The following is a 27,091-nucleotide window of genomic DNA, read 5'->3' as shown; positions in this document are numbered from 1 at the left end:
TCAAAAACTTCCAGGAACAACATTTTATGACAGTACACTACTGCTTTTTTTTTTTTTTTTTTTTTTTTCCCTTATAAGATAGTCATGATTGGGAAAGTTAATATTGAGAGATATTCTTTCTGTAGGTACTCTGCACAATTTCAGATATTTGAGCTTTGTTAACTGAGTGTGATTGTCAGACTGAGATGCGGGGACAGAAAACTCGTTAAAAATCCCTTGAAAATTCACTTCACACAAAATACCATGTTTAAAAAGTACATTTTTATTTTAATAGAAATAACCAATTTTACAAAAACTCTTGTATTTGCAAGCTAAAAATCAAACACAAATGATTTATATCTTGCTTGGTTCTTCCTTTTGTTGTCCAAATGAAAACCATTACAAAGAGTATATTTCTTCATTTTACTAGAAAAAAAGGCATTATGATGTCAAGTTTCATATTGAAGGCAAAAGTTTATTTTACATTTCAGTAACCCAAAAGAAAATTTTATGGTCTCCTCCGACTGCACATAATGGAAGAGTTCTGTGCCATGTCAAACCAGATCCTACAGCTGCAGTTCCAGTAAGAATGGGCTTTAAAAAACAAAGAGAGAGAGAGAAAAATATCAATACAACTTCCCTTATAAATTACTTCTATACTGCTAATACCAAGTTGCATAGACAAATAAACACCACAAAGATTAAATACTGTTTAATAAATATTTAAAATACAACAGAAATTCTACTGAAAAATGTGATTCTCTGCTACATAGTTCCAGTAGCTACTTACTACATTTAAGTAACATACAGCAAAATATTCTACAATAACAAATACTTTCAACTCTTTACATTAGTATTAACACTGTTAATATAAAGTCATGATCTCGAGCTTAAAACCTTTTAAAATGAAATTACTTCTGTTACTTCAATGTACTCATAACCAGTATGTTTGGAGGTAATATTTTTACTTTAAGCATTATAAATATATACTGACTCCAGCAAAACCAAAGTATTTCCTATGCTTTGCATTTTCATTAATGATTTATAATATAATTAAAAACTGAAAAATATGCCACTAGATGTTTTTAGCCTCCTTAGAACTAGAAATACTACCAGATTTATTAAATATCAGGTTAAAGGTGTTTCTCTTCCTCTTAGAACTCATATGGCAAAGCAAACTAAAACATATAGATCAAGCAGCTTTTAAAATAGCAGTTTAAGTGTGCAGCAATTTTTTTTTTTCCTTAGCATGAATGCCACAAACCAAAATAAAGTAAAATAGGTACACCAAGCAGCAGTTCTGGATGGTTTGGGCTAGTTTTTAATTGCAGCTTTTAAGTTACATGAGTCTGATCTGAGGAGAACAGATGCAACTCCAGTCAAAAATTTACCTGGGGATGTCCCAAATGATGAACCAGCAACTGAGTAGTTGTCTTTCCTGGATATCCAGTGGTTGCAAACAGATTTTCATTAACTCGGGACCACCTACGAATAAAATCAATCCACCTATGAATAAAATGAATGTACTTTCCAAATACCAGCAGAAGTGCCCACAAAGTTGAGTTCTCTCCCTGGGGACTAACTGTGTGAAGATGTCACATACTCTACTAACAGCAGAGAAACAGATTTAGTGATTTAGCTTGGAAATGATTCCCCAGCCACAGCCCAATATGCGGTGTTGTAAAACAAAAAAAAGTATCACATGAATGCTACACATATATACTAAATGTGAGTCATTCACAAATTTCACAAAATTTATAGACCCAGTCCCCCTAAAATTGACTTAAGTGAGACACAACCAGGTTACTAAACTCACAACTGTTTGCATAGACACAGATTTAAATAGATAAACCCCACAAATTTAGACAACATTTATACCTGAATAATCTGGCTCGATCAACATGGACAGGTCTCTTATCCTGTGGATAACTAAAACAGACATTCAGGGTAAAAAACTGTTCTACAAACAGCTACAGCTCATACTTTAAGTACCAAAAGTACAGTGAAGGGGACACATTGTCTGCTCTCTGTGAAGCAGCTGGGGGAAAAACAGTTGCAGTTTTAATATCAATTTGGAGTAGGAAAACTGAAGTAGTTGTACAGTTTATTATGGATCAATATTTATCTATTTATGACTTGGAATGAAATTTTAACAAACACATACAGTGAGAGGTAAACAGTAGCGAGATGCTATCTCAAATGACACAAAGACAGACAATGTTATATTTTTAACAGAAAATATTGGTAAAGATGAAACAAAGAATGGTCTGTATCAATATTGTAATGCCTGATAACTGTTCATTTATTTATCTTATGCATTGGGCCTACAAAGATGAGTAAGGGGCTGGAGCATCTGTTACAAGGAAAGCCTGGGGAAGATGGGCCTGCCCAGCCTCAAGAAGAGATGACTGAGAGGGGACCTCATCAGCGTCCATCAGTATCTGAAGGGGAGTCTCAAGGGGACAGAGCGAGGCTCTGCTCCGTGCTGCAAGCAATAGGATGAAAGGCAATGGGCACAAACTGATGCACAGGAAGTTCCACCTGAATATGAGGAAGAACTTCTTTACTCTGCAAGTGACCAGGAGCTGGAACAGGTTGTCCAGAAACGGTGTGGAGTCTCCCTCACTGAAGATATTCACAATCCTGTGCCTTGTGCTCTAGGATGAACCTGCTTGAGCAGGGGGGTTGGATCAGCTGACACACTATGGTCCCTTCCAACCTGACCCATTTGTGATTCTTTGACTGCCATACTCTATTAGCCAAGTACCTGCATTTCCTCATGTACTGATTAAGAAGAGAATAAAGAAACCTATGCCATGGGTATAAAAATACCTGGAGCGAGTGATATCCCAGATCAGCCAATCACTTCCAGCAACTGCTCCAATTTTGAGAGTATTTTTTAAACACCAGTCTGCTGACATCAGTGGTGTTTGTTCACACTCCAGGGAGAGAATGGCCTGCTGTGTAATCAGGTCATAGAATCGTATTCTCCCATTTTTCTCTGCCACCATCAGCTGTTAAAAGAAATTCATAGAATATGGTAAACTTAGCATGTAATGGAAATTAAACTTTTTCTACTCTATACATTCAAGCAAATATTAATAGTACTAAATGAAGTACAGTTTTTCACTTCATGCCAGAAAACTTCCTCCTGGACAATCTTTAACCAATAAGTAAAAACCACTTTAATCTATAATAGTGTTACACTGTTATACATAATGATTACATTATTTTATTTCTATATATCCATAGATCTATGTGTATAATTTTGGTGGTTAGAAACACCAGTTCACAACCACCAACGCACTGCGCTTTTAAACAGCAAAAAGTTATTATTTTAACATTGAACAGCTTCTGTTCTGAGTACAAAGAACTGACTGACACACAATGCTGTAAAAAAGAGTTGTCAAGCACTGGAATGGGCTGCCCAGGGAAGTGGTGCAGTCACCATCCCTCGAGGTGTTCAAGAAATGACACTTAGTGCTATGGTTTAGTTGATATGATGGCGTTCAGTCAAAGGTTGGACTTGAGGATCTTAAAGGTTTTTTCTAACCTAAATGATTCTATCATTCTAAGCAAAGTGGTAATTAGTGTGGCTGTAGAATCTGTACAATCACTCTCACTGATTTTATATAACATCTCTTACTTTATCCTGTAACAGTTTGCAACAAAAGATTTTATCTAAACTTTTTCCACTACAGTAATACACTCAAGCAGTTGTTTCTTAAGTATTGTAGAAAGAGCTTCCTGATTAAATTATAGAATCACAGAAGGATTGGGTTGGAAGGGAACTTAAAAATCCTCTAGTTCCAATCTTCTGCCATGGACAGGGACACCCTCCACTGGGTCAGATTGCTCAGGGCTCCATCCAACCTGGTCTTGAACACTTCAAGGAGTGTTGAACTTCACAACTTCTTTAGGCAACCCATTCCAATGCCCAGGTGATGAAATGAGATTTTTCTTCATGAGGAGAAATGGTTTTCAGATAGTCATGAACAATAATTAAAAAAGGCAAAGAAGCATTAAGAAAAATACTCCAGTAATAACAGTTTGTTTGGAAAAACAGAACTGTCACCAAAGCATGCTTTCCTGCAAACTAAAGGTCATGGTGCAGTAAGCGTTTTGACCTGCAAAAAGCTTTTCAGCAAGAACTAAGTCCATCAAATTTTATAGCTTTTGGAATGGGCTTTTCTTAAAAAAAAAAAAAAAAAAAAATCTGTGCCTGTCTTTGATAATGGTCAAAGAAGACATGCTAACCATATCTAAGACTGGTGTACTACTGCAATATTTTTGGGAAAATCTATTAATTTTGTTGTACTTACAAAGTTGCCCAGTAGCAGTCAGCAGCTAACGCATTAAATTCTGATGCCACCTGAATCAACAATTCTCCTAGTTAACGGTTTCCTTTATTAGAAAGGATGGATATTGATATTGGTGAAAAGTGTGATGAGATTAGAGATACTCCTTCCCTATTGCTGTGTAAATATTTTGATATCTTATTTGACTGTTTTTCTCTGTTTTAAGTATGTGTTTTTGTGGTAACCCAAACAACCATTTGTAGCTGCTTAAGGCAGTTATTGATAGGCACAATAGGAATAATAAATCCAAGACTGCAGGGACTAGACCCTTAATGAAGCTGGATATTTGGGTACATACCAGCTGATTAATCCTCCCCAGTACAATAACAAGATAAGTATAAAATCACAGTCTATTTGATTTGATTTTTCAGAACATATTTCATACACTTCAAGCAAGAACAACAACAAAAAAGTCCCTTGTTAACTTCAAACAGATATTTTTCAAAGCTTGGCATGGTCTATAAAGGGTCTGTGTTGGTGAACCGTGTTACCACGACTGAGAAAAACTCAAGCTCTTCTCTGGTAACTGTAAGTTAATATGCAATCAGCAGAATAGTTATCAACAACTGATGTACATAATCAAGAAGGAATATTTCTGATGGGAGGAGTAAGGGACTGAGGGTAAAATGACAAGAATGAAATGAGAATTCATTTACAGTCACTTCACATTAGCAGATCCAAATAATATCCAGTTACACTGTAAACTATGTCTTTAAACTTTAATGTTACTGCAGCATCAAAGATTCACACTTTAGGTGTGTCCCCCCTTCTGTTATTTTAAACGTGGTGAGGGAGAAAAGCTGAAAACCACAACCTTAAAAGCCTCCTCAGGATGCCAGCAAACACTCATTCCAGGAGAACGTAAAACAAAATGGGCCTTCTCATTCCCTTCCAAATCCCACACCCTAGAGAGAAAAGAAAAGAAAAAGAAGTGAAGTACTAAACTATTGCCATTTGACTGTAAATACATTAACTTTCAGTGCCTCAATACATTCACAGAGGAAGTGACCAAATGAAATAGCGTTCATGCTGTATCATTTGAAGAAGTTGGTGAAAGTGGCCAGTGCTGCAGATGATGTATTTTAACACTGGTGAGCTAGGCAAAGCCTCTATTTAACTATATAAATAATTTGACAGTTATCTAGACATGAAATCTCAATGAGATGATCCCATTTTTTCATAAGTCAATACTACAGCCTTTGTACTATACTATAAAAAGCAAGTGAGGTAGTAAAAAGCAGGAAAGTCAGTGTTGGTCCAGTTGATACAAGGAACTTAAGTGAGGTACCAAACAACTTAAATCATCCATGTTGCCATGTAAAGGGCAAGACCTTTTATTAAAGTATTTTGGCTGCCTAATATAAGAGTTTCCAGTATTTCCTGGTAAGACAAGATTGAGAAATGGAAATATAAGAAACCAGAAATGAAGCTAAGGCAAACAGAAGGACCTACGGAAGCCAACAAAGGGTCTTTGGAGAGCTTTCAACAGATAAATTATATGTGCCAGTTTAACCTCTTCCTTTAGAAACACCTACAGTACTGATCTGGCAGCTATAAAAAAATTTGAAAATCAACAGTATTTGTTCAATATGGATTGACAGGAAAGCGTATGCTGAAACACCAAAACTAGGTTAGGTGATGGGTGAAATTTTCTTTGGATGTGTTCAGTATGAGTGGCAATGAGACCTGGAGCTACTTTATTTCTAAAATGCAACAAAACCAAAACTGAGTCTATTTCACCTCACAGCCACTGCTCAACTCCCTCTTTTCCTACAAAATCAATAGCGCAGTTGTAGGACAAAGACATCATAGCTGTGAACATCAGTCTGAACCACATACTATTTATATGCAGTTGGACACCAAAACATACACATATATCCTTCCCCTCTGACATGCAAAACTTGACAAACAGCCAACTTTTAAAGTAGTATTCTGCCCAGTCTTTTGAGCTAGATGAGTGGCTACATACTATTATTGTTTATTCTAGAGGATTTTTGCTGACTTCCTCCAGACTTTTTCAGTTTATATCTCACCAGGGTGCTTAAAGCTTTATATTTAAGAGATTTAAAAAAACTCTTAACTAATACATCATAAGTCTAGACAAAATATATGGGAATAAAGTAAATATATTTAATGAACAATGTTGTTTTCTTATGCTAAACCACAACAGATCAAATATTTGTTCTCCCTGTAGAAAACACAGGGTCTCTAATCTTGAAGAATCAGTGTCCTTACTAAAAAAAGTCAAAACAAAAATCTGACAAGTGTTTAAAAAATGAAATATCTACTTGATTAGGTAATTTAGAAACATACAATACTTTCTTCTACTGCCAAAAATTTTGCCTTGTAGATTTGTCCAAGTCAAATCAACACTTCCCATGTGTATTTACTGTGCAGGGAGAAAATTATGATACAACAGAAGATGGTGAATCATTTTGGCAAAGGGAATATGCCATTATGTTTCCTTCCCTGAAATGAGTGATATTATTAGGTGTTGAGACAGAAATTTATGCTTTTTACCTCCATAACTTTGTTATTTATAAAGTTACTAAATTTGTATTTTTTACTTTGTAAGAATAGCAGGACTGTTAGTAACAAACAGTATGGGGAGAAAAAGGGATAAAGCCCTCTTTTATATTTTCTTTATTGATACCAAAGATGACATAATTTAGTTTTGGGGAAAAACAAAACAACCAAAACCCCAAAAATACAAACCAGGCAATACATACCAAGATAAATCCTTGTCTGAATGCTTTGTATCTATACAATTACATATGTTCAATTAACTCTTTTCAATATTTTTTTGTGAAAAACCCAAGTAAAAATGTGCAAACCCACAAAATTTAGGCACACTAATTTTTAATAAGTAAACTAGTCAGTAATTCACATTTCTATCATGTAAATAAATCCAAAAAGACTGAGGATTTTTTCTCCCATTCAAAGCTCTTGAAACTTTACTAATATTCCCATGATTTTATACCAAAGTAAAATACTGTTTTTCTTCATACATCCTGATCTTTTGTAACCCTGCAACGTGCCACTCTCTTACTTCTCTTCCCACCAACCATGGTGGCATAGACTTGTCACTGAGCTTGTGGTATTTTTTTCTCATATTAAAAAAACCAAAGCAAAACAAAAACAAAAACAAACAAAACAAAAAACATCGACAACAAAACAAAACAAATAACCACAAAACAAAACAAAACAACCTCCACAAAAAAACTTATTGGAGAAAAGTTTTAATAAACACAGTTGAAGTAAGTGCCAAAGTTAGATTAATGTATAGTCTCAAAAATAACATGTAATCCTCTCAGTAAAATAATTACTTTTTAAGTAAGGGCTGAGAAATTATTTACTGCAGCACTCAGAAAACTTAAACCAACTTAAGTACAAATAATTGCAAATGCTGTTAAAGAAAATACTTGATATACTAGTACATTTCTCCTGTCACTCAAATCCTGTAACTAACAAACAAATGAAATCTGCAGTTATCTCATAGCTTGAAGATATTCAAATTCCATTGTACCAACTATATCTTGTTTGCATGAATGTGGATGCATATGTGCAGTAATTTCATCATACAGTGGACTTTAATTACACCCTGGCAAAGTACCACATTAGAACTCTAAAAACTTGTGGCAATGGAGATGATCCTTATCTTCTAATTTTCTGAATTATGAATAATTCTAACTAGCAGAACCAACTGTTAACTGGATTAAAATCATAATTTTTAATATCAGAAGAACTAAACCAGATTGCAATCTTCAGACATTTCTTGAATCCCCAGAAGATGGATGTAAAAATGGGAATTCTTCCAACACAAGACTTCAAACAATTTTAGTGAGTGGGTTGGGGATAGAACAAACCTTGACATCTGATTCCCAACCACAAAGCATGATCAACTATACTTGATCCATTACTCAAAGATTACTTATGTCCAACATGGTTTTGTTGGGGTTTTTCTAATATCTAACTTTAATACATTTCTTTCTATCTCCATCAGACATATTCCATGTGTGAGGAAAATACTATCACTCTTGAAAAGCTTAGAGGACTAAGGAGAAGGGCAAGATTCTTGTTCCTGAGATCACACAAAGGTAGAGTAAACTTGTTCCTCACTGAACACAAGGACTGAGGAAAAGATCTCAGAAAACAAACATGAAACTGCAGAGATTAATAAATACTGCAGAGAATACAACCAACACTTTCTCTAAGGTCTTCTGCCAATTCCATATGGATTTGGCTATTGCAGATCTGGAGGGTACTAGGCAGGACATGAACGGCTGAAGTGGAACTGTAGAAATTTCTGTCTGGTCAGAGGAAGAGAAAGGTATAATATTCAAGATAATTTCTAGTACTTAATTTTATTTTACTGACAAAGAATGTAAGTTTTTATGAAGTCTTTTCACAGAGGAAATGTATAAATATTCCTTCAGAAAGCTGACCATGGCTATTTTCTTTTGGTGATCAAAGGAAATATCACTGTTCCTAAAGAACTAGCAATTAGAGTATTTCAGATCTTAGCATTAAAAAACATATCTCTAGCTTCTTGTAATATCTACTTGGATATGCCAGCATTGATCTATTTCTCACTGCTAAGTGTGGGCTGCAATTATACCCTGCAGTGTTGGTAGAGGCAGGAGATGCAGTGCAATATCTCCACTTCACTAATACACATTTCAGGCCATGTACGCTCAGAACTAAGACCAAGAAGTTCACATTTCTACTGTTACTTTGAAGTTACTTAATGCAAAACCAGAGACCACACAGCATTTCTGAAAAAAAAAATGTGAAGCTTCAGTTCGGTCCTTTCAACCAGAGCAAAAAAATGTCTGTTAAGAGCTATCAGCTTATTGTTCCCAACGTAGATATAAAACTAAATCCTTCTGTGGTATAACTGCTACTAAAAAACTCAACTACCAATTCTGCTGATGGCTTTCTAAAAAAGCAAACCTCTAAACAAATCTAATGCAACGATTTCTATTTAAAAACAATTTATAGGCTAGACTACATTCTAGGGCTGTGTGACTTAACATAAGCCACAATGTGTCACAAAGGAAATTGTTACATCATTCTCATATTTTGAAGAATTCCTAACTAAAAATTTATTAAGACCAGACTGAAATAATGTTCCAAACATTTGATTCCAGAAAGCTTTTTTTTCTTTTTAAACTGACAGGAGAGCAGTTAATTCTTGCACTGTCCAACACCAGTTGGTTAAATACTTGCATCGTGGCTGTACAATGTAACAGAATTGTGTTAAGACTACATTTGGGGGGCATACAGGGATGCATACAAGTGTGCAAATTCGAAGACTGGACTCTGAAAAAAATTCAAGGCTTCTTTATTTTCATAAATTATAATGCACAACTAGTTTGATAAAATGTAACCAGCATACCTCAGAAAGAAGAAATATTTTGGTATGACATTTCTTATATGAAGGGACACTGGAAAATCCATTCATACAAACAGATGAAGAAAGAACAACATGAAATAAGATAACTTTTATAAAAATTTTAACAGAAATCCATACCTGACTGCACTAGGAATGGGAAGATCCAAATAGAATATGGTTTTGGCAGCAGAAATAAGTGATAATGACCACTTTTCAATATAGCCAAAACCTGAAATATTTATGAATAATCATGGTAAGATTCAAGTGCAATGTGTGCTGGCAATACATTAAAGAATACAAGAACAAAAAAAAACCCCATGAGTTACCATTAGCTTTCCTTCATATTGTCTAGAGAAAAATCTACAAAAAATACCTAGGGCATGACAGTACCATGTAAAAAAATACACTACAGATGAACCCCCCTAAAACCAGATGAAACACTACAAAACATTCTAAAACTATAGTTAATTTAGCTTTCAGTGACATCAAACCTTTCCCCCTAACCGCTGCTTACGGAGCAAAACTAACCCTCTCTTGGACTGGCATTTATTCTACGTGCAAAAGAAAAGGCTGAACTTCATTCGGAGTGACTGATAAATTCACAAAGTCCTCTAGGAAGTGATGTGAGCCATGTCCTAAGGAAATGAACAGAACTCAAACAGGAATCAAAGGGCAACTATATTGACAATGTGGAAGATAATTCAATTATACATTCTTCTTCACTCAAAAAGAGAAGAAGAGAATGTAGTTTAAGAAATATTTAAAAGAAAAAGAAGGTGAGGCAGAGAAAGGGATGGATGAATCTTTTTCAGCTTTTAAAATACAAGCTGTTCCAGTACCCGATGACCAGAAGAAATTGCCATGCTGGTATTTTTAAGGATCTGACACAGCCAGTAACCTTTCAGTTTCACATAGGGAGGGAGTCTGAGGTGATTATCAATCAGATTGAATTAACCTTTTGACAGTCAAGAGGTTCATTTTCAGCACGGATATGAGATTACTGAGTTTTGACAGGATGGTATTTTGCATTAAGTAATTCCAGAAACAGTCTAGGTAGTGTCTATAACCACCAACAGTAGAAGGTGTCAGTTGAACTCATGGTGTTTTCCAAGTATTTCCCACAATTTTTTGGCTTTTTTAAGTATCAGAATAAAATTAATTGTACATCTGAATCTGTGTAGACTCCTAGACTGCGTTTCCAAATCATTATGAAAAAGCCAATAGTAATTTTTTTTTGAAGAGAGGCGCACAAGGAGTTGTACACACAGAGATCCCATTAACAAAATGGGATGCACACATTCCTACACTTAATGAAAATGTTCAAAGAAGTGTATAATACCGTATTATTTCAAGGGACTAAATTAAATATTCCTTAAAGCTATTGTAACACAGATGATCACTGCAATTATTTTTATGCGAGAGCATTTTTAGTGCAGTTCCGCTTCACAGTTACAAAAAAGTTTTGAGCTGTGAGATCAAGGCCAATAAAGACCACATGCAAGAAATAAAAAGATTTCCTGACTGACACAGCAGCAATTTAAAGGTAAGAACATTGGATATTACCAATATCTAACTTACACTGTCTGTCCTCCAACAAAAATGACTGAACCCCACTCTGAGGTATCACAGGTGCAGCAGCTTGTGGCAAGACTATTTAGTGGATGAAAACTGAAAATCTTACTTCCTTAGAGGTCTCTGATGAACTTAAACGTAAACTTTCTCTTGAGTGAAAACCAGGGAGGACCTAACCATGCTTGTATATAGTCAGTACATACTGAAAAGTTGCTTTAAAACCTTATTAAGACTTAAAAGTGGAACTCAAGACTTGTACTAATTGTTCTAGAACTTTATTCCACAGGCATTAGCAGATTTTGTATCCTAAGAACAATTTCAGGATGGAAATTCAGTACAGACAGAAGAATTATTCCTCTTCTTACATTACTACTGAAGCAAATTACAGAGTAAGTAAAGAATGATTTTGGTAAGTCCCAAGGAATGCATTTTCCATTAGTTTTGAAAGTGTAACCTTTAAATTCAATAGAAAAAGTCTTCATGCCCCACATGCATGGAAAAAATAAGAATTCAAGTAGCCAAAAAAAATCCTACTTATTTCCCATGGCTTTTAACCAACAACTTTATGGCATAAAATGTCTTTCATAGTTACTAAATTGAAATCTTGTTAGTATATATTAATTACATAAATTTTATTTTCTTTTAAATTAGTATCAATTAGACAACTGGTTTTAAAACAGTTTTCTTTCATCTGGGATAGCTGAGCATTTCATAAAATAAAGAGGGAAAGGCCACAGAGTACAACAGATTTTTGCTGAATAAGCCAAATTTGAATTTAGATTTAACAAAGAAATCAAGGGCAGAAAATAAATCAGAACAAGATACAGCTAAGTCATACATTTCTAGTATTCATTCCTAATGATTTTGTTGGAAATACTGACTAGACATCTATGGAAAAACTGCCTACTCATCTGAGTAAAGAAAGTCAAAGATGATGCTTTCCCAACTGTCTTGCTGCTCTACTGCAATGGCCTGAAAAGCCTGCATAGCTGCCCTCCTGATCTCTCCAACTGCACTGGATGGGTAAGAAGAACAGCCTAATAGATTCAGGCACACTACCAGAAGTGGAAGATGGGTGACCTTTTGACAAGGACAAACTCCTGCATCAAAAAATCTTTACCCAACATGCTTCAAAGCACTCAGCCATGTTTCCCTCCTACTTCGAGTTACAAATATCCAGACACCTGGGTTTCAAGCAGCTGTAATCATGGTATTTTGAGCTGCCAGTACCACTGTATTAGGATGGTGCTGTCTTCAGGCTATGTCATCCCAGCCCATGGTAAGGCTAATACATTTCGGTAAAGGGACAATTCACATACATATACTAATTTTAAACCTGAACCACCTGATGACAGAATATATAGAGAGGGTCTGTATAATTCAGTGCTGAGCTATGCATGTCTGCTTTCTCCTATACTCATTTTATTCCTATCCCAGAAGGGGGGGAAAATAGTGTATGCAAATTCAAGACAACAGTTTTCTTCATTTTGGATCTAGATGGTTCACAATATTGTTTTGAAAAAAGACCCACAAGTCACAACAAAAAGCCAGTCCACAACCTAAGTTAACAAGAATAGTGAATTTCTTGTCTTGTTAGTGGACTAGTCTCGTTAGAGAGCCATAATGGCACACTAAAAATAAAAATATAAATGCTTATTTATTTAAGTGGACATAAATAATATTCACAGATAGAAAAAGAACAATACTAGTTTTTCAACAGTTTTTTGAACAAAATGCATACCTGCAGGTGTGATCATCACTTACGCTTGCAATTTCTTGACCTTCGTTGGGAGCAAAGACCAGATCATTAATGTAATCTGAGTGGCCATCAAATGTCTGCCAAAGAGAAAAGAGAAACACTTTTACCTTAGAGCTGACTGTTCCACCAATATATTTAACAGACCTGCTAATGGAAAGATGTTTGTTAAGATAAAACTATCATTTTAATAGAAGGTAAAAAACGTTTTTATGGATAACTGGATTTCTTTAAAATACCTAATTCATGTGTAGACTCATACTGCAGGTGAAAAGACCTCCCTACTACTCCTTGTTGTTAGCACAGAGGTCAGTTCGATGCTTTTGCTTGACAGAGATTAGTGAATCACACCAGAGCTTTTTATCATTTTTTCAACCACTGAATTCTGAAGGTAGAAGACAGCAAATCTCAGAAAAAGGAGAATTACCAGGAAATGAATGTATGCATCATCTACCTAGATTAAAGAATTCTGATTACTGGTATGTAACTCTGATCTCTGAATCTCTCATTAAATACATCTGTGGTGTTTTTGGCAGAAATCTCACAGAATTTTTAGACAGGCAAATGTGAATGTGTAGATGTATGTGTTACTGTTCCATCCTCTTCTATTCAGTCACACTGATTAAGTCTCAAGGCACAGCTGCTTTTGTTTTGCCCAGCAAGGTATCATAAAAATGAGACTAAAATATCCTCTCGATAACTGCATGAGACAGGAGATTGCAGAGGAAAACAAGGTTAAATGAAAACAAGTTCCACAGTTTTCTCAAAGAAAAACACATCACCTTTAAGTGTTGCTATTCTGAGGAACAAATGAAGAACTGATTAAAAAAAAAATATCCAGCATGCACAAGAACTAAATCCCCCTCTAAAAGTTTTAAAAATGCCTCATCAATTCAATACAGCCAACTTCACTTATTGCAGTAAGTCATTATTTTATTAAAACCTAATGGATTATACTAGAACTAATAAGCCTTAAGATGATGCTAAACTATTTAGACAGAATGCCAAGTCTTTTGACAATTTTCAGCATTCCAAATTCAAATATCCTGCCTTATTTTACTTCTACAGTTCTGATGAAATATGCTTTTTATTAAGCAAAATGTGAAGCAGGAAAGGAAGCCATAATTCATTTCCAAATGAAAACCTCAAAAGAAGAAAAAAGTTTCACTAAGATCCATCAGTCATATTTTACCTTTTGTTTTTTTGCTCTGGGCTTGATCCAACCCATAAATTTTGGATTAGTCGTGTCGACAAAGTAATGGAAAACTCAAGTGTGCTTCAAGTTCCTTGTTGATAATTACATCGAGACAGTTTTTCCATGGGGAAAACAGAGTAAGAGTACTCTGTCTATCCCTCCAGAAGCAACACGTACTAATTGTTTACTATAAAAGACAAAATGTTCGGAGATTACATTCTGAATGTAGTCACATACTTCCTTCAGCTTTGTTTCCATGTTCTGGACCTCTCCTGAAGATCCCATGTGTCAAGTGTGCACTGTATAACGGCTTCAACATTTTCCATGTGTTCAATGTGAGTTCTACCTCAGGTTTATGAAATGGGTTTTCTGAGGCATCAGTTAACTCTTAATAAGAAGCCACCGTATCAAACCTTATTGAAAGCCAGATCAGCATAGCTCACCCAGAATTTGTGAACAACTGTGATTTTGCACGTGCTTTAAATCAGAGTTAGGTGTTACTTTTCTTGACAAAAGATCTAGAGTACGATTGTCCAGATATAAGAAATTAAGATGATTGCCAGAAAGGGTTTCCCAGGCTTTCTGTCGAAAATCCCCAGTCTCAAAGACAATTTTTATTGACATAAACACTAGTCCACATTATTTCTTTTTGTTAATGAGTTCCTCACTAATGTATTTTTAGCAGTTTTCTGATTATTTTTAACATTAGACCAAGCCTGACCCAGTAACAATATGTATTTTTACTTTTTCCTCAGCCAGAGTACATCCTTAATAAAGTTCTTGGACAGCGAATTTCAGTGGTGGAGCTGGCATAAACATAGCTAATAGCTTAACTGTTAAATTCAGGCCAACACTTCTCATTTGTATTGCATATGCACCAAATAATCATAGAATCATTAAGGCTGGAAAAGACCTCTGAGATCATTGAGTCCAAACGCTAATTTAACACTGCCACGTCCATCCCTACGAACCACATCTATAAGGTTTTTGAACACAGTGATCACACTGCTTCCCTGGGCAGCCTGTTCCAATACTAGACCACCCTCTCACAAAATAATTTTTTCCTGATATCCAATCTGAACCTTCTCTGGCACAACTTGAGGGCATTTTCTCTTGTCCTATCACTTGTTGGCCGGGAGACTGACCCCCACATGGCTACAACCTCTTTTCAGGTGATTGTAGAGAGCAACAAGGTCCCTCCTGAGCCTCTTTTTTCCCAGGCTGAACAACCCCAGTTCCCTCAGCTGGTCCTCATAGGACTTTTGCTCCAGACCCCTCACCAGCTCCAATGCCTTCTCTGGACATGCTCCAGCACCTCAGTGTCTTCCTTCTCTTGAGTGACACAAAACTGAACAGATGATTTAAGGTGCCAAGTACAGAGGGACAAACACTTCCTTACTCTGCTGACCACACTTCTTCTTGTGGCCTTATTAATCCGACATAAATTAAAAAATTAGAACCTGGATGCTGAATTTAGCTCACTAGAGTCTGTAGCACCAAATGTATCCCATTATTTCATTATTTCAACTTATTATCAATCCATTAGCAAATGTAAAAGAAACTTTACATTCTGCTAAGTTAAAAGATTTAATTCACAGCTTAACATTAAAGCCTGTTGTCTGAAATCCACAAAACTGGTAGATATTACATAAATAGATAACTTTAACATGGAATGACAGACATCAACTCACAAGCAAAGAGCATAAAGAACTTTCAGAAATATTTTGTCAGAAATCCCACCAAGTTGAGTAACTATGTCTGCTATCCCACTATTCAGTGGCAAAATCACATAAGATGACCAACACTGAAAGGAGGAAATTAAAAGTATGTGCATGTATGAAGCAACACAAAAAGCATTTTCTTTCAAGACATTTAGTGGAATCCATCTTTACTTCTTATGCCCTGCGCCCTTATTCATTCTATTATCAGTATGGCCACATAGGTGACATCCACAATTCACCTAATTTCTGTATGACAAATCTCATTGTCTTATTAATATAAATTAACATAACAATAATAAAAGTCTTTTTTTCTCCTTTATCCCCAATAAGCCACTCTCATCAAAACAGGCATTACCATATTCCAAAGCGGTAAAAGCCAAGGAAGACCCTCCCCCAATTTTTTTTTATTAATTATCTTTTCTTACTGTTAACTAAGACCTCACCAAAAAACTTCAAACTGGATATCAAAAGTATCTCATTAACAGTTGTCCTTGGACTGGGACATTGTTTCAAAGGAAGAACTTTGAAGAAAATCAGATCGTATTAGGTGATAATTACAGTTATTCCCACTTGAAAGACAGAAAGGTATTTAGAAGACAATGATTATCCCTAGAGATGATGGATTTAGGCTCTGACACAAATGGAGCAGAAGGATAGTTAAAGAATAGACTTCACTAAAAAATAAATAATCTTTAAAAAAATCACATTAGCTGCCCTTACCTTAAATTCATTCTTGTCCTGCAGGTCAGAAGTAAAGAGCCTTAACTTCCTATCAGAAGCTGCAGTACAAAACCTACACTCAACAGACAAAAAAAAGGCAATCAACATTTCAATAGTTGACTTTTTACCAATTTTCCTTCATTTTAAAAATGCAAAGTGAGATGCAAAGAAAAAATCAGATTTTGATAAAAAACCAAAAGCATCTATCTATTTTGCTTTGGCAACACACAGAGTTATAACTGGTGCTTATCTGTAAAACAGTGTGCCTCAAGTGCCAAGAATACTTATTCATAGAAAGAAATGCAAGACATTTTACAAAGCTAAGTCTGGATCAATTACCAATTATCTGAAATATCTCATAAATGCTGCTGAAATTCTCCTTGGAAGAAGTGGTAAGGCACAAAAAACAACCCTCATTATCAGTGTTTTTAAATACTGAAATATTTTAAATACTGACGTATTTTAAAATACTGAAAAATTCATGAACCAATTTTTCTATTCAACAAATTTTAACCCAAGAGACTGTACAAAAATGGAGCAGTAAGAAACTATGGTAATTTTGAAGAATCATACAAACTACTGAGTATATTTTAATTCAGAAGTTCACATTTGATAACTATCTTTCTAGATTTTCTAGATTTCCATCTTAAAACAATCTCACAAATAGTATCTATCCTACTTTGAAACACAGTACATATTATGCAAATCAGTACAAATAGTTTTATAAAGGAGGCCATACAAGTGATTGCACATTTACTAAAGCTCTTAAAAGAAGTGCTTCTTCACAGATGTACAAAGAAAGAAACTATGTCAGAGATCCGTAAAAATACTGAAAACAATTATTTACTTCTTGTTCACTGGGGAGAGAGTCAAGGGGCACAAGAAGTAGGACAAAAACCAAGCAGATGAACAACAAAAAAACACTATAAGAAGAAAAACGTCCTACTGAAGAATTCAGAGACTTCATCAGTGATTTTGAAGGAGTTAGATTTCACTCATAAGCTTTGAACAGTCCAGTATTAAGGACTTAGGGAAAACAGGTAAGAGACAAGGATTCACTGTAGTTGTTTATTGTTAAGTACCTTATCTGGGGAGGTATGGCATCAAGTCTAGTTTCAGGACTCCACGCTATGGCATCAACTCTGATTCCATGGTGAAATGTTCTTAGTGTCTTATATTGCATGCCTTCCACTTCTGCATCCTCCTCCTACAGAAATATTGCAGCTAGCTGATTCAAAACAAGGCCTTGGTGACTTCTAACAAATCAAATTGCTACAAAATGAATAGGCTTTCAAAATTATACATATTGGGATATTTTCAGATCATAACACCTTCAAAGTGAAAATCTGAAACTTATAGAAAGCATTAACTTGATATATTTAAGTGCTTAAAAATACATTAAATGATTACAGTCTCAAGCCAGAGGCCAATGAAGAGCAGAAAAATCACAGGTGATCTATGAACATGCTGAGCTCATGGTCAGTACAAGTAATCTCTTCACAGATACAACTAAAGCCACTTAAAACAGCATGGCAATTTAGCATACACTGCAGTGAGAAGAAGCAATGGGAACAAAAGCAAGCGTGTAATTTAAGCTGCCTACTCTCTGAGTTGTTTTTACACCATGGAAAAATGCTGCCATTTCCAGAGCATTGCTCCTCAAACAGCAGGAGATTAAAAGGTGTTCTCTGTCCTCTAATCCTAATTACAAGCTTGCTTATTCTTACTGGTAGGAATATCAGATGACAGGAAAAATAAAACAAGAGTTGGGATTATGGACTCTATCAATAAGCCGACCTCTAAAAAGCTTTTAAAAGTTTTCAGAACATCCAATGGAGGAGCTCAAAGGACATTCCTACACAATTTTCTCTATGTCACAATTCTGCTTTAAGGTGAAGAACCTCTCTGTACACCCTCTACATAACGTAGAGGCCATGCAGAACCCAGCTGAGGTCACATGAAATTACCCACAGTTTTTCAATGCTTCTCAACAAGAAGAAGGAATAACATTTTCCTCTCCTACTCTGAAATACTCATTGACTCCACATGTAGAAGTCAAGGGAGGGTATGAAAATTATAGAAAAAAACCCCTTGTGCCAGTGTTTGCCAAAATTTTAATTACTTCCTCTTCAAGGCATACCCCAGAAACAAGGTAGAGAGCAACACAAATGTCAGCGTGTTTTTATGGTTAGCACTAGGTACTCTTCAGAAAATTTCCAACAGTAAGACCATGGGGAATAGCAATAATAATAATAATAAAAATATCAGCTACACTATTATTCATAACAGTCAAGTTACAAAAATAATATTGTACAATGAAGAAGCAAGATGAAGGAAAAAAGCTTAGAAATTCCAAGTAATTGTCTCCAATTGATTGTCAAACGTCTAGGCAAAAAATCCCATCTAATGAAAAACACTTTTACAATACCCAGTGGTTTACATTTTAAAATTTTTCACAAAAGGAACTCTCAAGTATTTCTACACTACATCCCTAAAAAGAAATACCTATAAAATTAGCACAGATATATTAGTGTGTATTTTACATATTTATTTATTTATTTTCCTGTAGAACAAGTATCCTAGACTTGTTAGTGTAATAAACAAGTAAAATTCTCCCTTGTTTACCACAAGGAGAGGAGGAAACAGGAAAGTGACCAGAGTCTTCCTGGAGTAGAGGTGCTGTCAAAGACAGTTTCAGGGGCATCTAACAAAAACAATAACACAGACTAACCTGAAATCTGCAAGTCCCAACAACCACATAATTGTTGCCACCATAAGCAATAAGGGAACATGAATCTCCACTGTCAAATGGATTGAATTTTACCACGTGCACATAATCCTCACAATCCACAGTGTAAGAAGTGTTTCTAGTTGAATCTTGCTTCATTTTCAGCGAACTAAGTCAAGGTATCACAGAAGTGATGTCTTCTCCAGGACGAAAATCTACATTCCTACACAAAAATTTTAAAAAGTATACATGACTCATTTGCATAAATAAAAAATGCAAAGTATTTGTGGCAGAGCAAATCAAAATTTCCTACAACACCTTCAAGAACACAAAAGCTGCACTCAAGCTTATTAGATATAGCCTGTTTGTTTCACAATCAAAGTATTTACTAAACCAGCATACATTCAAAACTCTTACAGACTTCACCAGTAACTGCAGATTTTGTGCTACCCTTGGCAACCCAACACCAACACAAAAAACCAAGTAACTGAACACACCAGAAGAGTCACAGACAGCAGTTTAACATTTTACACCAAACGACAAGAAACAATACATTGCTACCTTCAAATTCTCTTTACTTGTTTACCTCTTTACAGATTGTGTGTCTAACTAAAAACCGAGTTAACCAAGGTTGCAAAACTGTAGGTGAAAATACTGTCATGCATTTAACCAGTTTTCATGAAAATAAAGTTTCTGTGCTAGAATACAAGAGGCCAAGATACACCATTGATTTCACAATCAATTCCTTTTAGTTCTAGTACAGATTGGACATTAGTTTATGTCTTTTTGGGAAATCGGACCTTTAACTACACACCACATGGAAAATCAGCTTGAAATCTCAGAACTTTGACAGACTTTGGTGTGTAAACGATCTGAAGGTCTCAGCATCCAAGACTGAATGTTTTGATTGGGAGCCAGCCAGGTCTGACAGGGGCATCACTCAAACACAGAGAGGCTCTCCATAGCTGTGTGTTTATTTTTTAATCCATACAACAGACCACTATATTACCATAAATATTTTAGCCACATAACTTGCGTAGCTTTGCTCCTGAAACCAAATTAAAGTTTTAATCCTATCCATAGTTTTATTCCTCTAAGGTCTCCCATGAACACAAGCCACTACAGAATCACAGAATGTTAAGGGCTTGGAATGGACCTCGAAGATCCTCCAGTCCCACACCCCGCTGCCATGGTCAGGGACACCTGCCACTAGACCAGGCTGTCAATGCCTCACCCAACCCGGCCTGGAACACTGCCGGGGTTGGGGCAGCCACATCCTCCCCGGGCAACCTGTTACAGTGGCTAACCATCCTCACCGTAAAGATTTTCTTCCTCACACGTGAATAAAGCTTCCCCTCTTTCAGGCTCCCCATAGCTCCTCATCCTCTCACTACAATTCCGGACAAAGCCCCTCTCCGGCTCCCCTGGAGCGCCACTACAGATGCTGGAAGGTGCTGGGAGGCACGCGGGCTTCTCTTCTCCAGGCCGAACAACGTCAACTTTCTCAGCCTGAATTATCGGTCACCAGACCAGCTTGAAAACACCAAGCGTATGAATACCTTCATTTCTTTACGAAACGCGATTAAGGCAACCGAGCCGCGTGCGTGCGCGTTACCTTCCCCCCCCCCCCCCCCCCCCCCCCCCCCCATCCACGCGCAGCCTTTGCCCTCCTACTCCCTCTTTTTCCCTTCAGGAGCCAGCTGCTGCTCCCCAGCCAGGCTGCCCCAGTTTCCCCGGGCCGGGGGCGGCCCAGCCCCGCTTCACACGCACCTCCGCGGCGCCGGCTCCCGCAGCGGCCCCTCGGTTCCCCGGCAGCGCCCGCCCCCGGGCGGCGGGAGCGGCGCGGCTGCTTCCGGGGCAGCGGCGCCGCGCCCATTGGGCCGCGCGGCGGATTTGAACGCGGCCGCCGCGCCCCAGCCCCGCCGCGCCCCCAGCGCTCCGGGCCCGCGCCGAGGGCTCCGCAGCCGGGAGCGCACGGCGGCAGCGGTAATGCCAGTTCCAGCGTCTGGGAGTTACGGTGGCTTCGCAGGGGGTTTGGGTTGTTTGGGCTCTTTGGCTGGGAGAGGCGGGTACCGTCCCTCGGAAAGCTCGGAGGGTGAGGAGAAAGAGAAACCTCCGGAGAGGTTTTACTCTGCCCCACGCTGACTTGCAGCCCACCTGTTTCGTCCTCTGTGGGCCCCGTGTGACGTTCACGTTGTAAAGTGGGTTCAATCGGTTCGGAGAGTGAGAAGTTGCTGTTGCAGGCGTGCGTGTTTCCTGGTGTCTCCTGCCCTCCTTGCCCACGCTTCCTCGCTTTTTACAGTCATGCCAATAACCGAAAAACAAACGCGTTGCTTCAGCTGTATGGAAAGAGGTCAAAGGTTGAGTTTTATTTTCTGGAAGTAAATTGAATGGGTGTTGATCCTTTTCTGTCGCTGCAGTGTTAGGGAACTTTGTTTCAGAAAATAACAAGTTTAAAGGCAAATTTGTACTACGTTGTCACGTACCTTGTCTTGACAAATGCAAAGAGGTGAGACGGACCAAAGCATGAAGTAGTCCAATTATTGCCAGAGAAGAGAGTGGCTTTTAGAATTAAGAAACTCCCATTAAAAAAAAAATCATATTAGTAACAAAAGTGTTTAGAGTTGTCTGTGTTAGTCTTAGAAATATTAAATCTCCTTTTTTTCCAGGTTTAAAACATCCTCATAGACACTCGTCTGAATGTATAGAGAATGCAGAAACTACTGAAGACATTCTGATGCTGCTTTTGGAGACAAAGACTGTCCTATTTGTAATAACATTCCTTTATATTGGCATAATGTACAAGGAGAGTAAAGGCTTCATGAAGGCGTGACATACATATGCACTTTTAACCCTGTATCTTCACAGTTATTCTGTCACAGTAAGGCAAGTTTGGTTTAGTTGGAAGAATTTATTCTAGGAACTTGGCCTTTAAGAAGATACAACACGGTTTGCACAGCTTGTTGGGAGGTGAAGACCTGCATATGCCTCTGGCATAGTTATATTCATTTTTCTCTTGATTATCTATACCTTCTACTCTGGACAATGGTTACTTTCCAGCAAAAAGTTTTACACTTGGTCAAATGTTTCAGAAAGCAGTGGCCTTTATTTTCCAACTCTGAAAGGACTACTGTATGTGGAGCAGACTGCATGTTGATGGCCTTACAACTGTCCATGGCTGAAGTCAATAAACAGGTTAGCATTCTTTTCACTATGTTCTTGGTACTTGGTTCCCTTGCTGCACTTAGTGCTGAGGCACCAACTTGAAATGACTTTTTTGGTCACTTTGTTGCTGTTTGTTAAAACAAGGTATGTCTAAGGGCCACATGCTGCAAGGCAAGAAAGTTAATACGATTAAGTGCGCTATTGAAACAGGGTTTAGAAAAGGGAACTGCAAGACAGGTGGGAGGATAGAAGTGCTTTGTGTATATATTTGAGCTCCAAGCTTTAAACACTAGTGTATTTCTGCTGACCATGTAACTTTTGTTTATTTCCATCCAATGTTTCTTTTGTGCCATAGATCAGGGTGAGAGAACTATGGCATTTGGGGTGCATTTTTTTCCTGAATGCTCCAGAAATATTTGATTTGGTATAGTTTGCATGAGTTGTACTTGCCGCAGTCTATTCTTGGCTGCTGCTTTTCCTGACACTCATCAGGTGAAGACCAATATATACATGGAAGTTGTGAGTGTGTACCCAGTACAATAGGAATTATATGGCTTTCTTTGTATGCGTATATGGAGTGTCTGTCAAATGGTGAAGAGGAAGCATACCCTAAATTGTCTCTGAGAGAAGCACTAAGGCTTGTCAGAGCTGGAGGATGCCTGAAACATACCAGAAACAGTTGCAATATACAATCAGGCCTTTGCCTGTGTCTCATCCAAGGAGAACTATTGCAGTACTTGTTTTAATAACCTAAATATACCTTTTTAGGTCAATTAACCTAATTATTGATGAAAACAATACTGACTGTTATTGGAAGACTTACTCAATTGTTGCAAACGTGTAGTACAAAGCTTTAGTTTAAAAAACCCGAGACACATACCAAATCAACAAACATACCAGAAACAACAGAACCACATCCAAGTGAAATCTCTAAGCCAATAAAAAACCCAAGCAAACAGAAAACCTGCTTCCAGATGTGCATCAGAAAAAAAAAATAGTAGTCTAAAATGTGCAGACTGGGGGTGTCTCTTGTACATCAAGTATAAAACTGGTTAAGTCATCCCCCATCGTTAGAAACATTACAGTAAGAATACTAGAATACCAAGATACTACACTTGTACTTCTTGGAATGTAATATATTCCAGCCAGGAGCCTGGTGTCCTCATAATACATGTGTAGGTTAAAATGAAAAAAATTAGTGTGCATCAAATTAACTCTTAAAATTAATGCAAAACTATATATGGAGGCAATAACTGTTTGTTGTGATTCTCAAGGGAAAACTGAAAACAGTTTTCCAAAGCCAGCTCTGGGAATCAAAATGTGTTGTTCTGTTGTATGCCAAAACTTACGGACATGAAAAGTTATGACTCCTTGCTCCCCGTTTTCCTTAATATAAGTTTTTTCCTTCCACTAGAAGTAATTAGTTTATTCTACTTTCTCCTTTCTTTTTCTCTTCCAGATAATATTCCCCTATTCCATAAATAACTTTACTTTCAGAAATGATAGCAGTTCAAAAATTATAGCAGTTATTTTCAACTAATTTAATTTTGAAGGAAAGGCTAAACATTTCAGATCTGAAGAAAGAACCAATTTTCAAAAACCTGATTTTTTTTTTTTTTTTATTATACTGGTTGGTCTAATAGGACAAGTCTTGGCTTGCATATGTGGGCTAAAACTATTTCAGCATTTGCATGAGCTGCCTCTGAAGCATAATTTCTTTAGATGGTATTCATTTTGAAGTTCACAGTCTTAAAGAAAAAATGTCTGGTTTATTTTGTTCATAACTGAAACTTCAAATTAAGATGCAAAGTATTACAGTTGTAGGTATGTCTCTTGTTAGGTTTCTGATTTAAATACAATAATTTTGAATTGTTAGCACCCGTAGAATGGAAATCTATTTTGATAAAGTCAATTACTGCAATAAAAATAATTTCATTAATATGCTACTGACTGGCTGTATTGAGAGAAACCCAACACATCCAACCTATCACAAACAACCAAAACACACTTCCCTTCCTTTAGGAGCCTGAACAATTTTAATGGATTTTGTGTTTTAACTGGTACCTGTATCCACAGTGGAAACGAAAAGTAACAAAGCTTTTTGGAGAAGTCTGGAAAAATTTAAAAGCTTCATAATCTAGTAATCTCAAAATTCACCAGAATAGGGGTAGCAAAAAGTGTGATAAACCCTGATCAAACAGCAGGGACGAAAGAAAAAACCCCAAAAAACCATGCTCTGTGTCCCTCTGAAAATATTTTGGTTTGTAACACAGTTGCAGCCATGTGGCATAAGGTCTGTGGTGGAAGCAAATACCTTTCCCCTAGATTGATTAGTGTAGATCTAAAATCTAGGAACATTTTCAAGAAGAACCTTCCTCAGTGTTTGAAATAGTAATAAGTTTTCAAGATGAAGATCAGCTGAGAGGAATCGCTTTAAGTTAACTGCTTGTACCTGTGGATCAGAAGGGGTGGAAGACGAGTTAATAGGTCAACTAATCACCTGTCATTTTCAGACTATGGTTGTTTTAGCTAGTGGGATGGGAAGCTGAAGTGTATAAAACAGTTATTTCTCCAGAATCTGCAAGCTTAAGTTGTCAGACTTGTGTTGTAAACCTCTTCTAAAGAGAGCTTTGATACTGGAGGAAAAACTGCTTCCTTGTTGATTTCACAAATATATCTTCCCTTTAGAAAGCGTTTGTGTATTTGATTTTGTAGAAAAACAACTTTGGTGTGTGGTTTAGTTGTTTTCTGTGGTTTCACGCATGCGTTTCTGTGCTGACTGAAGAATATTGTTCTGTTTAGTGTCTTGTATTTCTTGAAATAATTTCCCAAATTCTCCTGCTTCCATGATGGCAAATGAAGAAAAGTGCAGAGTTTTACAGTGTCACTCCCTTAAACTCTTGTGTCTCCCTTTTGGTAATGAGATACTCCTAACTAACTTCATAGCAATTTTGTGTGTTATGTTGCTTGTAGTATGTTGTAATGATGCTACTAAGAGAGGTTGGCTGTTCTTCAGCACGATTAATTTTTCACAGAATCACAGAAGGGTTGAAGTTGGGAGGGAACTCTAGAGTTCATCTTATCCGGCCTCCCTCAAATAGGGCAGCCTGGCAGTACCAGTTGTCCAGGACTATGTCCAGGTGTCTTTCAAATTGTCTCTGAGGTTGGAGACTCCATAACCTCCCTGAAAAACCTGTGCCAGTACTCAGGCATCCTCAAAGTAAAAAAGTGTTTCCTAATGTTCAGAGGGAACTTTGTGTATGTTTCAATTTGTGCCCATTGCCTCTGCTCCTACCACTGGGCGTCTTAGGAAAAAGCCTGTCTCCATCCTCTTTGCACCTTCCCTTTAGTTCTTTGTATGTGTTGAGGTGATCTTCCCTGAGTATTCTTTACTCCAGACTAAACAGCCGCAGCTTTCTCAGCCTTCCCTCATATCTGAGGTGCTCCTGTTCCTTAATGATGTGGATCATGTATCGTCTGTGGATGATACATGAATTTTGTTGGACTTCTCTCCAGTGTGTCTCTGTCTCCCTCATACTGAAGAGCCCAGAACTGGACACAGTACTTAAATTTGGTCTCACCTTCTCTGCAAGGGACAGGCTCTATTTTAGAAAGGAATTTAGAGTAATAAATATATCACTGGATTTTATTTTTAAAGGAAGTTCTATATTGAGGCTGTTCTACTGTCTTTCTCATAGCTTATGTAACCAAAACCTAACTAGAAGTTAGTTTCATATATTTTTGTTTTGCTTAGCCACTGGGGTTGTTTTAACTGTGTTTAAACTCTTGCTTCTTACATCTTGATGCATCTTCCCTAGCTTACCAATAGAACTTTTTCTTCTCCCTCCTACCCCTCTGTCTATAGTATTACAAATGTCTGTTTTGAGGGGTTGAAGAGGAAGCGGGGGGGGGGTTGTCCTTGTTTCTAACGAGCAGGGTTCTAAATTTTCAATCTTGTGGGGTTTATTACCACTGTAATTGATAGTGTTTGCTTTAGAAAGTGCTGGTTTGTTGTTTGGGTGAGTACAATTTTTACTTTGCCTGTTCCATGATTCTGCTATTCTACCGACCCCTACATCCAATCCCTCTCTAGTCCTCCTTAAACAGAGCATACCTCTACTCTCATGTGCCCTAGTACTTTTTCCCTGAACACCCCCTCTCACCCACCCAAAGAAAAAGGTGTTGAGTAATTTTATTGTACTTATCTATTTAAATATATTCTAGCTATTATTATTTTATAACATCGTCATTTCTTCTAAGCTTGGGCTGTCAGCCTGTAACTTCACTGCTTCTGCAATTTGCAGCCTATCAGCTATCAGATGTCCATGTGCTTGTATTCGCGTGAGCCAGTTTCTCCATCTGTGCGCAGCACTGTCAGCGTGATGGGAAACTCATTCAAAGTGCTGCTTTATCCTACCTAACGTGCTCTCTCTACCACACTTTGGGGACTCCTCTGCTGTGTGAGAGTGTAGGCAAGCAAGGAAGGCTGAGCAGGACTAGAC

General features: G+C 37.2%; 2 protein-coding genes across 8 annotated transcripts in view; one reads left to right on the top strand and one right to left on the bottom strand.

The window, feature by feature from the left end:
- Positions 1–255: 255 nt before the first annotated feature.
- On the bottom strand, positions 256–21,260 carry NUP37 (nucleoporin 37). 2 transcript variants are annotated; one of them, XM_040063297.2, is made up of 10 exons: positions 21,195–21,260; positions 19,428–19,647; positions 17,779–17,903; positions 16,697–16,769; positions 13,046–13,140; positions 5,152–5,242; positions 2,812–2,993; positions 1,858–1,908; positions 1,371–1,464; positions 256–573 (listed from the first exon to the last, which is right to left on the bottom strand). In XM_040063297.2, exons 2-10 carry the CDS (start codon positions 19,581–19,583, stop codon positions 460–462), a joined length of 981 nt encoding a protein of 326 aa, XP_039919231.1. In that variant the 5' UTR covers positions 19,584–19,647; positions 21,195–21,260; the 3' UTR covers positions 256–459. The 2 variants fall into 2 exon arrangements, with proteins under 2 accessions (XP_039919231.1, XP_039919233.1); XM_040063299.2 differs by lacking the exon at positions 21,195–21,260 and adding an exon at positions 20,741–20,918.
- An 84-nt stretch (positions 21,261–21,344) lies between these two features.
- Positions 21,345–27,091, top strand: part of PARPBP (PARP1 binding protein) — a 38,598-nt gene continuing 32,851 nt past the window's right edge. For 3 of the 6 annotated variants that reach the window (XM_040063268.2, XM_040063267.2, XM_040063271.2), the window contains exons 1-2: positions 21,345–21,410; positions 22,094–22,619. In XM_040063268.2, coding sequence (XP_039919202.1) covers positions 22,470–22,619 — 150 coding nt within the window. In that variant the 5' untranslated portion in view covers positions 21,345–21,410; positions 22,094–22,469. Of the gene's footprint in view, positions 21,411–21,478; positions 21,785–22,093; positions 22,620–27,091 lie in introns of those variants that run through there. The other 3 variants (XM_040063266.2, XM_040063265.2, XM_040063263.2) reach the window with 3 other exon arrangements.

This window comes from Hirundo rustica, chromosome 4, assembly GCF_015227805.2.
Source record: "Hirundo rustica isolate bHirRus1 chromosome 4, bHirRus1.pri.v3, whole genome shotgun sequence".
NCBI lineage: Eukaryota > Metazoa > Chordata > Aves > Passeriformes > Hirundinidae > Hirundo > Hirundo rustica.
Note: the sequence above shows the minus strand (reverse complement) of the source record. Positions and strands in the feature narration are given on the sequence as shown.

Coding starts and splice junctions, on each gene's coding strand:
- NUP37 (XM_040063297.2), bottom strand. CDS start 19,583: ATGAAGCAAGATTCAACTAGAAACACTTCTTACACTGTGGATTGTGAG. Junction 5,243..13,045: donor AGTGATGATCACACCTGCAG/GTATGCATTTTG, acceptor TTTTCTCTCTAG/GGTGTGGGATTTGGAAGGGA. Junction 1,465..1,857: donor GATCGAGCCAGATTATTCAG/GTATAAATGTTG, acceptor TTTTATTCGTAG/GTGGTCCCGAGTTAATGAAA.